The sequence below is a fragment of the Typopeltis vanoorti genome, chromosome 2 (genome assembly GCF_054136105.1).
Source record: "Typopeltis vanoorti isolate ZY-2024b chromosome 2, IOZ_Tvanoo_1.0, whole genome shotgun sequence".
NCBI classification, from domain to species: Eukaryota; Metazoa; Arthropoda; class Arachnida; order Uropygi; family Thelyphonidae; genus Typopeltis; species Typopeltis vanoorti.
Window position 1 is genome coordinate 134,814,166 of NC_143550.1, and position 13,621 is coordinate 134,827,786.

A 13,621-nucleotide genomic window follows, 5' to 3' on the forward strand; every position below is an offset into this window, starting at 1 on the left:
AGGGGACACATCGCCAAAATTGTGAAGACAACACAAAGACTTCTGGGAATGATGCGGAGGACACTGACGTGTAGAAGTAAGGAGATTCTTGTTCCTTTGTATAAGGCTTTGATTAGGCTACACATGGACTATTGTGCCCAGATTTGGTCACTGGATTTTCAGAAGGATGAAGAGATATTGGAAAGGGTCCAAAGGTGACTGACTAAGGTAGTTTCTGACCTCTGGAATGTTGAGTATGAGGAAAGATTGAGAAGATGTAATTTGCAGAGTTTGGTGGAAAGAAGGAAGAGGGGAGATATGATTGAGACCTACAAGTTGGTAAGGGGTTGTTATAAGATCAGTGGTGGAGAAGTTCTACAGAGAATAGTGGGAGATCAGGGGAGAACCAGAGATCATCCCTGGAAACTGTATAAAGAGGGTGTGAGTAGGGGAGTGAGAGGCAGGTTTTTTTCGTGCAGAGTTGTGAATGATTGGAATGCCTTGCCTGAGAGTGTGGTGTCTGCAAGGAGTTTGAGTGTTTTTTAACACAGTATGGTGAGATGTGTGTGTGATAAAAGGACCTCCTAGATGATTCTTTGACTCCATGAGGTCTTGGGAAATAATAATAATAATAATAACTTATGAACCGTTTCCTGGCAGCAGTGTCCCCATCATAGCGGTGCCCGCATGCTCTTCATGCCCACTTCCACCGGCCCTGGGGGCAGCGTACATGGTGATAGAATTCTTTTTATCTGGTGGGAGGTGTAGCCATGGGCCAAAAAAGTGTTTTTTATGTGTGTGAATTCTGTGGTGAATGCAGTGTTATCTGAATAAACTAATTTAGCCTGGTGGACTAGAATTTTTATAGTTCTGTATTGCTGGGAGGGGGAATGATGTGACTGTTGATGGATGTATTTACCTGTTTGTGTGTGTTGGTTTTCTGTTGACAGTGAAAGTCAGAGATCCATTTGGTTGTCTTGTAACCAAGATCTCTAAGAAGTGCAGACTTTTGTTAGTTTCTATTTCTGTTTTGAAAAGAAAGTAACAACAGTCTGCCTTCTTAGACACCCTGATAATTTTATAAAAGCCTTTTTCATATTTTTTTTTCTTTTTCTGAGAACTGATGGGATCAGTATCCAGAGGTTTATAAGTTACATGGTCTCTGAGCAGCATGTAGAAAATCTCTCTAATGGCCAACCTAATAATGAGTTTAAACCAGCCCATAAGCCTTAATTTGACTTAAGACTGTTAATTTGCCAAATAATTTAAGATATTATCACTTTCTGCCAGATTATGCCACTAAGTAAATCTTGCCAGTCAAGGAACATTTCCTGTCCTAATTGACCTTTTTTTTTTGCATTGTACATGCAAAATATTTATTAAATTCCTTTTAAATTCAAAAATAATCCTGAGGAGCTGATTATGCATAAGTTTATTTCTACCTAATTCTTTTTTAAACATTTATAAAATGCAATTTAAATGGCCACAGTTAAGTTTTAAGTGATTTAAAAAATCACTTAAAACTTTTTAAGTGATTTTTTATATGGTTCCCATCCACAAAAGGTTATCAGTAAACTTATAGTACATTTGCACTGTAGATGGAGTAAACATTTTTTTTTTCCCATTATGTATTTTTTTCCCAGTAATGGGAAATTATGTATCAATTTTATGTATTTTTTGCAATTTTTTATTTATTTGTACATAGTCTAGTAACCCTGCTCTTGGAGACCAAACATGGAACATTTTCAAGCCACTTCAGACATCCAATAAGTGGAGAAGTGGTCTCACACCAGACAATGAATTTCATCTCCCAGCTAAAGACAATCACAAACATTCATGCCCACAGCAGGATTCGAACCTTGACCTGGGTTGGAAAGTAGGTATGCTAACCACTTGTCCAACCAGGCCAGCAGTTGAATTCATTATAACTGTGTTCACTTTTATTAAACAAACCATGAAGTAATTCTTTTTTACATTTCAATTTCTGAATTAGTTTTTTCACATACTAATTGTGTAGCATGCATATAGTTTTAATTTCTGCCTGTTTGACTGAGGCGCTTTAGTAAGTCTTTTTTTTTGACAAAAGCAAGTTAGCTAGTCTTAAATTTACATAAGGAGATTTTTTCCCCTCAGCAACTGTGGGTTCTTTTTTCTTCCCCACAAACAGACCGAATTCAACCTGTAATCATTTCATTTAACATAGGATGATCACTCTGTTTCATCATGATGACATTAAATAATAATTTAATGTCTTCTTAATTGTCCCGATTAGTATTAAGTGGACTTTGAATAAATAAACTGATAGTCATTTTTTTCTTATCTTATTATTCAAAGTATCCATTTGATAAAATATATGCATTGAATCTGATCACATGGACATTATAACTTTAAGTTTCAGAAATGAAGAATCCTTCTTCCAATTCTACCAATAAGCATCTCCATGAGTCAGAAGGATGAATGATATATTCCCTTTCATTGTAAAGCTCAATCTAGGTTCAAATCCTGTCTAGGATGCAAGCTTAAGGATTTTCATCTGAAGGAGAGCATATCAGATGCTCATATAGAGTTAACAATGTTTTTCATGGAGAAAAACCCTGGGTATTTCATCCAAACAGACAAATCAGCCAGAAAATATATGCAGTTAACTAACATAATATTAGCCTCATAACCATAGTTTTTCCAACCAGTTCCAGTTTACCAGCTCATGCTTATTGGCATCTCTTCAGGAGAATAGAAGGAACTACCAGCATGCCTATTGGTGGTAAACAGTCTCTTCTGTTATTTTCTGCTGTTCTTCGAGAAGAGCAGGGGGAAAAAATGCATTCCAAAACTTAACGGTTATGTACTTCCCAGTAGATCTAATTACTATGCAAGGTTTTTGATTTACATTTTTGTGAATTGCAAGCTGCTTAGGAGTTATCATATTACTATTATTATTACTATTACTATTATTATGGGCGACTCCAGGGAGTCCTTAGACTCATCGAGGGAAGCTCTAAACATCATGTCCACACAACTATACGACATTCTCACAGTATCTAGCCTTGAACTCACTCACCGTCATAGCACCCACAACAGATTCTTGCAGCTTATTCCACTCATTTACCACTCTAAAAGTAAAGAACCCAGCTCTAACACCCCTGCTAACCACACTCTTGCCCAGCTTCCATAGGTGTCCCCTAGTTCTCCCACCACCAGTCCTGATCTCAAAAATATCTTCTGAATTAATCTTAGAGAAACCCTTGAGCAATTTGAATGTCTCAATCATATCTCTCCTTTTCTGCCTATCAACTAATTTCTGCAACCCACAAATCTTCATCCTGTTCTCATATGGTTCATTCCATAGACCTGCTATCATCTTAGTCACTTGCCTCTGGATCCTCTCCACCTCCTTCCCATCAAGATGGAACCTAGGTGACCAAATCTGGGCAAAGTAGTCAAGATGAGGTCTTATCAAGGCTTGGTACAGAGGAACAATAACTTGCTTATCTCCTCGTCAAAGTATTCTTCAGCAACCAAGTGATTTGATGAGCTGATTTAGCCACTTTTGCAATATACCCCCTAAACTTCATCTCCCTATCCACCAACACTCCCAAGTCCCTGGCCTCATCAATCTCTTGGAGTACAATTCCACCAATGTGGTATACTGCTGCTAATCTTTTCACCCCAAAATGCATAACCTTACATTTTGTCACATTAAATTGACATCCATTCTCCTTAGCCCAGAACTCCAATCTATCCAAGTCGTCCTGCAAGATTTTGAAATCTTCTGCATTCACTATTGCCCTACCCAACTTTGCATCATCAGCGAACAAATGAACTGTTCCTCTTAGATCCTTCCCTATATTGTTAATGAACAAATTAAACATCAGTGGTCCAAGAACAGAACCCTGCAGCATACCACTAGTCACAGGCCATCTTTTGGACTCTACTCCTGAATAAACTGCCCTTTGATATCTCTCCATCAACCACCCACCTATCCATCTCACCAACCCTATATCCATTCCCATATGTTGTAGTTTATGGATTAGAATTCCATGTGGTATCCTTTCAAATGGCTTAGCCGGGTCCAGCAGTATCACTGTAAACCCATTACCCTTATCCAGTTCAGCTGTCACCGTGTTATAAAACTTAAGCAAGTTACCGAGGCATGATCTACCCTTCACAAAATCATGCTGTCCCCCGTACAGTATCTCATTTTCATCAATCCATTCCTGTATTTTTCCCTTGACTACTTTCTCCAAGACCTTGAAAACGACTCCTGATATGCTGATCGGTCGGTAATTTGCAACTGTAGTCTTGGATCCTCCTTTATGCAGCGGAACTATTTTCCCCTCTTTCCACACCTTTGGGACTAAACCAGATCCGAGACTCAGATTAAACAACATGGTGAAATGTGTGTTTGATTTAATTAAATATCTGGTAAATTTAATCTTAATCTATTTTTATCTAGTTAAATTCTAGTCAGATTTGTAAGTTAATATTCATTTAAACTGTTAAATGATTTAATAAATATTCCCAATCGGAATTTTACCTCCAGGTGCCAACCTGATTATGAAGGAAATCGTTGTGAAATCTACCGTTGTTCAAATTACTGTAAAAATAAAGGTTTCTGTTATACTGATCTTCTGAAGGATACACCAGTTGGTCAAAAACCACCACTAAAGTGCAAGTAAGACTTTCATTATGTTTTACCATTTTCATGAATGATGTTTCAATTTTGTTAAAAACTGAAAGATATATATTATATACATAATATGTAAATTTTCTGTAGTCATCTATAAACTTTTCTGATAAGACACTTAGTTCTGAAAATTTTACTTTTGTAAGACAAATAGGCAATGAACTATTGCAAACAACTGTATTTTTCTAGACATTCCATATTTTCATTATTATCATCATCAACAGCCTGCCTCGAGTTAAACTTACTGCAGGAGGTATCATTAAAACCATTAAACATTCCACTCCAGATTCACATCTAAGCCTTGGTTCTCAAAAAAAAATGTGACAATTTAATAAAAGGCAATTTAAAGGCATTTAATTAGGTTTGACACAGGGGTCTACTTAGCAAACTTCCATCCTGTGGTCTGCCTTCCACACTCTGCATCTGGATCACCAGCTTTCTGACTGGCTGCTCACTATATATCATAGTGGACAGTTTCCTTTCTTCAGATTTCCCCACCAATGCAGAAGTACCACTGGATTCTATTCTTTCCACACACTCTTCCTCTTGTATATAAATGACTTGCTCTCACAGACTTTCAATCGTATCCCTAGCTTTTCCAATGACAGTACATTCCATTCTTCCTTTTCATTTGGCAATTGTAGTGCTCAAGTATTATTATTATTATTCAGGCCACCATGGAGTCAAAAGACTCGTCGTGGGAGGTCCTTCCTAAGAACATAAAGTCTGTCAAGACTCATCGAGGGGAGGTTCCCCCTAAGAAACACAAAGTCTATCATACCACTCCTTAAACTCATTGACCGTTCTCGTCCTCACCACTCTATCAGGCAATGCATTCCGCGGCTCAACCACCCTCCATGCAAAGAAACAATTCCTCACCCTCTTGCTTACAGTTTCCTTTCGTAATGTCCAGGGATGGCCTCTTGTCATCATTCCTTCCTGCTGTTCAACCAAGTGAAAGAACTCTCTAGTGTCAACCCTGTAACCACCTCTCAACAGTTTAAAAGTCTCAATCATATCACCTCTCCTTCTTCTATCTGCCAAACTCTGCAGTCCACATTCCCTCAGCCGATTCTCGTAACTATCCTTGTACAGTCCTGAGACCATCTTTGTCATCCATCTTTGTATCTTTTCCGCAGTTAATTTATCCCCTTCGAATCTTGGGGACCAAATCTGAGAACAATAATCCAAGTGTAGTCTAATCAGAGACTTATACAACGGAATGATAACCCTCTTATCTCTGCAGGTCAGTGTCTTTCTCATAATTGCAGCAATCCTCTGTGTTACCTTCACCACCTTTGCAATATGTCCCCTAAACTTCAGGTTTCTATCAATCATCAATCCCAGATCTCTTGTCTCCACAACTTCCTCCAGTATAACTCCTCCCATAGAGTATGCAGCATCCCATCGATGTTTCCCAAACCTCAAGACATTACATTTTGCTGCATTAAACTGATACCCCCCATTCATTTGCACATCTATCTAGCTTATTCAAATCCTCTTGCAGGGCTACCACATCTGCACTATTACTAATAATCCTTCCCAGCTTCACATCATCTGCAAACAACTGAATATCCCCTTGCAATCCACTGGCAATGTCATTGATATAAAGGTTAAACAATATAGGTCCTAGTACTGAGCCCTGTGGGCCCCACTTGTAACCTTCTGTCTCCTTGAAACTGCTCCACCATATGCAACTCTCTGATACCTATCAGACAGCCAATCCTGAATCCAGTTGACCAATCTGACATCCAGACCCATGTGTTGCAACTTAAATATCAGCTTATCATGTGGCACCCTGTCAAATGCCTTCGCCAAGTCTAAGAAAATTGCAGTATATGCCTTTCCCTTATCTAATGTTCTTGTAACTTTATTATAAAAGGCTAGCATATTGCTAAAACAAGATCGTCCTTTCACAAATCTATGTTGATTCTCACAGATAACATTACCCTCATCTTCCCAATGCTGTATATGGTCCCTCACTACTTTCTCCAAGATCTTAACAACTACTGATGACAAACAGACTGGTCTATAATTAGACACTTCCAGTCTGTTACCACCCTTATGCAATGGCACTATCTTACTTTCCTTCCATTCCCTGGGCACCTTTGCCGAAGTCAGACTTTCATTGAAAAGCCAGGTTAAAGGCACTGTCTGTTCCCTAGCACATTGTCTCAAAACTCGTGGTGAAATACCATCCAGTCCCAAAGCTTTATTGACATCCAGAGTTCTCACTATCTGAAACACACTCTCTTCCTGTACCTCTAAACCTTGAACCTGCCCTATCCCTCTAGCATTAAAACTGACTCCTCCATGATGAAATACTCCAATAAAGTGGTTATTGAACAATTCCACTATGTCCTCTGCATCAGTCACTCTATTCCCATTTTTATCCCACAATATCATTCTTCCACAGTCATTTCTCCTCCTACTGGCCACATAGCTAAAAAATTCCCTAGGATTTTCTTTGGATCTTAGGGCCAATCTCCTCTCATATTCCAGTTTCGCTTTCCTTACCACACTAGTCACTCTTCTGGCCTATGTCTTATATTCCTCATGCATCTCTTCACCTGTCTCCTTATATCTCTTCCATAGCCTCTTTTTCGCATGCAATTCCTGTTTAATATTGTTTGTCATCCACTTTACTCCAAATTGCGTCCTCTTCTTCACTCGTGGTATACAACTTACCATTGCTGATAACAAATATTCTTTCACAATTTCCCACGCACTAGTGATATCCCGGCCTTCCAATTCCTCCCTCCATGAAACTTCCCGAAGTTGATGTCTAAGACTATCGTAATCACCTGCCTTATAATTCCACATAAGTTCCTGTCTCTTTGATACTCCTGCATGTCTATTCATTTTCCAAGTCAACACCATATGGTCACTCTCTCCAACTGGTGGGAGAGACGTCAACTCAGTTATTATCAACTCTTCTGATGTTATAATCAAATCCAAAACTTTTGAACCTCTTGTTCCCTCTGTTACATGTTGCCTAAGACATTTGTCCCTCAAGAATTCTAGAAATTCCATTCCACTATTGCTACATGCATCTTGCTCTCTCCAATTTATACTAGTGTAGTTAAAATCTCCCATAACAATCATTCTTCTTGCACTTTCCAAACTTAGCTGTCTAAACATCTCCTGGTCCCTATCCTCCGTGCTCCTGGGTCTGTAGCAACACCCCCACTAAATATCCTGTCTTGCCTACCTCTGCCTCACACCATATGCTCTCAAAATCATTTGTCTCACTTCCTTCCAAAGCCTCCACTCTTAGAGGACATAGGTCATCAATTATCATAAGCAGTACCCCACCACCACGCTTTCCCTTCCTATCCTGACGAAAAATGCTATACCCAGCTACTTCTATTCCTGTTATTATATCCCCTTCTGTCAACCACGTCTCAGTGATCCCAATAATTTTTGGCCAGGCAGATGCTATCTGCGCCACCAATTCCTCTCCCTTATTCCGGATACTCCTGGCATTAGTATAAAGCATATAAATGCCATTGTTTCTATACCCAGCATTATCCCTTCTAGACTCCACTGGGCTTAGTGTTACCTGACATCGTCTCCCTTCTCCCAAGTTTCCATTCCCACAAGAGGCCACCCCTGCTATCATCCTCCCTGGGACACAGTGACTCGTTCAGAACAGCAATCTCTCCATATGCCTATGTCCTTCCTCATTCAAATGTAAACGGTCTCTCGCATACAATTCCTCTCCTTCCTCAAACGCACTCCAAGCATTCACATATACCAGTCCTCTCTTGTTACACATTCTTGCTATAATGCCATTCAATATCACCACTCTTCAGCTCATCATTATCATACCTCGGCATCACACACACTATTTTTCCTCTCTGTCTTCTTCCGTACAGTCTCGAGCAAAAACCTCATATCTCTCACTGCCCGACTTACATTACCACTCAAGTCATTCGTTCCTACCATCACAATCATCTCATCCACTCTTTCACCTCTCTTAATTGCCATAGCCACCCTTTCTATTGTTCATCCTGGCAAACACTCCTCACGCATCCTATCTTGAACACCACGGATCATTGATTCGCCATACATTATACCTCTTACCATTCCCTCTCTCCTATTGTTTCCATTCTCTCCTCTTCTTTCATTCCCATAGGTCTCTCTCATTTCCTCTCCTCTACTGCTATTCTCTCTTCTAGCATTCCCATACCTCTCTCTCCTACTGTTTCCATTCTCTCCTCTTCTAGCACTCCCATACATCTCTCTCATTCCCTCTCTCCTACTGTTTCCATTTTCTCCACTTCTAGCACTCCATATCCCTCTCTCATTCTGTCTCTCCTACTGTTTCCATCCTCTCGTCTGCTAGCATTCCCATACCTCTCTCTCAATCCCTCTCTTCTACTGTTTCCATTCTCTCCTCATCTAGCACCCCCATACCTCTCACTCATACTCCCTAAATTCTCTCTCTCTCCTATTCTGATTCTCCTTGCATTTATCTCTTCCATTCTCTTAATCTTATCTTTCATACTTCTGCTCTCATTCACAAGACATTCCACCTCCTCTTTCAACTCATCTATCTCCCTCTGCAGGTCAGTCACTCTTAATCTAAATTTACTCTCCCAAGCAAAACCATCTCCTAAACTTTCACAGTCACTCACACCTTCCACACTATCAATCATTATTTCCTCATTCATATATATCTTTTTTTCATTCTCTCCTATTACACTACTTGTCTTCCTACATTCATTCCCCGTTCCTGGAGCAACAAAGTTGGATATCAATATTTCTAATGCACTTATTTCCTCCAACTGCCTGCATTTTGCACATATACGCTCTCCGCTCTCTTTCACAAGCCACATATCTAAATCCCGAGACGCATACATGCCGCAAGTACTGCATGCCGCAAAGTCCCTTATGATATTGCTAATAATTGAGATCTTAAATGGCGGAGGACTTGGCGATACGCCACTTGCGACTGCTGCTGAATCCGTCATCATTCCTTACTGCCGAGTAGCGTAATCGTTAATTATTCAATTAATAAATTCCGTTAAATAAATAGAAAAAAAAAAGTACAAACAATTACGAACAAAACAAAACATTTAAGTACACTAAATAAAATTAAATATAACTAAATACAGTAATGAAAACTTAGCTTCGTTTTGTCTTCCACCGTTATGCATTCGATTCCGAAGGTAACCAAAATATGTTATATCGCGACAGCAACTAACTTCCAAAAAACAACCACTGAAGTACACTCGTATTCAGAGAAACAATTTAGCCCTCAAAAATGTAGGAAAACGGGGGAAAAAACGGACTATTCACCAATTAAAAATCACTTTCTTCTACACAGCTCAAATTCACCGCCACATGCTCAATTAGAATCCATAAGATCCACCACAACCAATCGCCTGAACGCCAACCTCCTAGCTATATTCCAATGTGGTAAGGACAACCTTGTAGATTTCAACAGTGCCACCAAAATTCAGTCTTCTCAGATCTCTCACAAGAAATAGCTCACATCCCTCCCCTTTACCTTGAGTAATACCCGGATATCCAAACATGATCAGATTTCATGGCCACTTTGGCTGACCTTTCCAGGCATAAACACATTTCAACTATAATTTCTGCAGCTGCCAAAAACTTGGTGTATTTTTTTGCACATGATATTACTTCACAGCTGCTAACTCTATACGGATCTCAAATCCGTCCAACCATGGAATATTGCTCAAATATTTGGGATAGTGCACCAAATTCCTCTCTAAAATTGCTTGATTCTATCCTGAAGAGGACAGTCAGGTTAATTAATGATTCCTCTCTCACATATCCATTTCAATCCCCACCCCCTCTCTCTCTCTCTCTCTCTCTCAGAGATGTTAAGTTTCTGCTTTGTGCCTCTTCTACAGATTCTTTCATGGACAGTGCTCTTTTGAATTGGCCACTATTATTCCTTAAAAATCATTAGAACAAGAGCCACTGTTAACCATTTATCTTTTTACAGTCCATCTTGAACCTTACCAAACCAACTTCATTGCCTTCTCTTTCGTTCATCTACTTCTGTTCTTTGAAACAGCCTTCCCCATAGAATACAACCTTCAACTGTTCAAACAAAATGTGAATAGAATCCTCTTTTCTTCTTTATTCTCTTGTCCATGCACATGATACTAATCTGATATAGGTCTTATGACCTTTTGTGGGGGGGGGGTTTGTGGGGGGGTGTCAGATATATATATATATATATATAAGGATGAAATGGAGGTGCTTGAGATATTGTAGAACTTTAATGTAAATATGGCCCTGAGATTAGACATTATATTAGCATGTTTTATGAGAATGTGCCAGGGAATTCAGAGCTCTTCTGGCCAGGCTGTTAAATTTAAGTCTGAGTGCTGGAAAGGTGTGCCTAGGGTGTGGAAAAAGGACAAAATAGTTTCATGACATGAAGGATGTACCAAGACAGAGGTAGAGAATTATAGAACAATCAGTAACTCAGAAATGCTTAAAGGTATTGGAGAACTAGGTAAAATTGAATTCAGGACTGGATGGACAGGAATATGATATTTTATAGTGAGCAGCATGGTTTTTTCATGAAGGGAATATCTTATCGTATTATTTTTTTTTTATAATACAGTGACAGTTGAATTCTATAAAGAAAATGGCTGCTCCATAATACCTGGATTTTGCAAAGGCATTCAACAAGATTCCTCATGGAACTCATCATCATCATCATCACTTTTTGATAGTTATTACTAATCTCTTATCAGCAGTTTTCCTGAAAATTAGTCTATTACTTAACAGCACTCTAATAGTGTCATATCTAATATTTTGGTCTTCTAGGACACTTCTGACTGAATCAATCCACCTAGATTAGAAATATATACACACTAGCACAAGAATAATATTTAATTTGCCAAATATTTCGGTCTGAATATTACAGACCATCTTCAGTGGCTACATAGGAATAGTTTTAAAAACAAAGTGGAATACGAACAATTGATCATTCATACATAGATGTATGAATGATCGTGATGTCATATCGCTAAGTATTAGAAGAGTAAAAAAAAAAAAACATAATTAAAGATATTAATTCAGAAATTCATATAATGATCTTAAATAATATTATACTGATAAAAAATAAAATAAATAAATAAATAAATGTAATGTGTTATCCTGATTAAACTCCCAAATTTTTGATATAGATATACAGTCATTATGATTCAAGTTAGGACATTGAAGTAAGGCCTCTACACTTTCTTTAAATAAATGTTCAAATTTGTAGCGGCATCTGTGTAGAAGGAGAGTCTTGGACCAAAGGATGTTGTGGTTTGTTTCTAATCCATGCTGAGCTAATCCAGATTTCTCAGGTTTGTTGTGTTGAATTGATGACTGGTGCTCTTGAATTCTTTTTTCTGTGGAACGTCCTGTTTGTCCAAAGTAAGAAAGATTACAATTACAAGGAACTTGATACACACCAGTTAGAAACAAAGTTGAGTGTTTATCTTTAGATGAAGGAAACTGGGTGGATAATTTGTTAATAGATGTATAAATGGCTGTTAGATCATATTTCTTTAGAATTCTCGAAATGTAAGGAATTGGAACTCGACGTATTGAATCTTGGTTGTTGTGTTGGTTTGTAAGAATCGAAAAGATGTTGTGTACTCTTTTCGGAGAAGCCATTTAGTTTCATGTGATGTTTGATAGTTGAAAGTTCCTTCTGTAATAAATGAGAAGTTGAACAGTTAGTTTTTGCTCGTCAGATTAAACATTTTGTGACTCCTGTTTTTTGACAAGGGTGATGAGCAGATTCTTTGAGAATATAACGACCTGTGAAAGTTGGTTTTCTGTAAACTGTTGTTGTAAGAATACCAGAAGGTGAATGGATTAGAAGGACGTCTAAAAAGGATAACTTGTTGTCTTTTTTAATTTCCATGGTTAACTTTATACGAGGATGTAAGGAATTGATACTGCTTAAAAAGGAACGTAAGGAGTCGCTGTCGTGAAGCTATATAGCAAAGATGTCGTCTATATATCTAACCCAAAAGGATGGTTGAGGGAATATAGATAAGAACAGGACTTCTTCTAGCTGTTCTAGATAAAAGTTTGCAAGAGCAGGAGAGAGTGGACTTCCCATGGCTGTTCCTTCCACTTGGTTGTAAAATTTATTTTGACATAAGAAATATCCAGAGTGCATTATGAAATCAAAAAGTTTTATAATATCTTGTGGGAAGATGTCAGCTAGTAATTCCAAAGTCTCTTTGAGAGGTACATTCGTATATAAAGATTCTATATGAAAGGTAACCATAAGATCTGTAGGTTGTAAAGAGAAGTTTTTTAATTTATTTAAGAAATCAGAAGAGTTTTTCAAAAAAGAGCATGAGTTGCCAATGTGTGACTTCAATAATTTAGATACATTTGGCTATGCGATAGGTAGGAGAATCAATACAATCCACTATAGGGTGAAGAGGAATATCTGTCTTATGTATTTTTGGTAGACCATAAAACCTGGGAGGCCTTGCAAAATGAGTTTTTTGTCTTTCAATAGTGTCTACATCTAAACTTATGACCTCATCTAGAAAGGAATTTAATTTCTTCAGTTGTCTCTTGGTTGGATCGTAATTGAGTTCCTGGTATGTTGAATGGTCTTGAAGTAAAAGGGAAAGTTTTCTTCTATAGTGTATAGAAGAAAACTTTCTTCTAATAGAAGAGTTTGAAGAGTCCATAATTACTGTCGCTTTTCCCTTGGTAATGATGAGGTGATTGTTGTTTCTTAAGGAACGTATAGCTTTCTTTTCAGAAGGAGATATCTTCGAAGGAGGAAGCTTGGCTTTAAGTAGTGAAGAAGCAACTTCTAGACAGAGAGCATTAGCTTTTTCAGTTGAAAGATGAATGAGGTTTCGTTCGATATTAACTAGAAAATCTAGATATGGAATCTGTTTTGGGACAATAGAGAAATCATGTCCTTTTGAGAGGATGAGTGTT

The 13,621-nt window shown here is 38.2% G+C and overlaps 1 protein-coding gene across 1 annotated transcript in view; it reads left to right on the forward strand.

Annotated features, from left to right (window-relative positions):
- LRP1 (LDL receptor protein 1) overlaps window positions 1-13,621 on the forward strand; it is a 1,646,373-nt gene that overhangs the window by 1,410,358 nt on the left and 222,394 nt on the right. Inside the window, exon 81 of the mRNA XM_090402369.1 lies at window positions 4,520-4,651. Coding sequence (XP_090258495.1) covers window positions 4,520-4,651 — 132 coding nt within the window. The remainder of the gene's footprint in view (window positions 1-4,519; window positions 4,652-13,621) is intronic.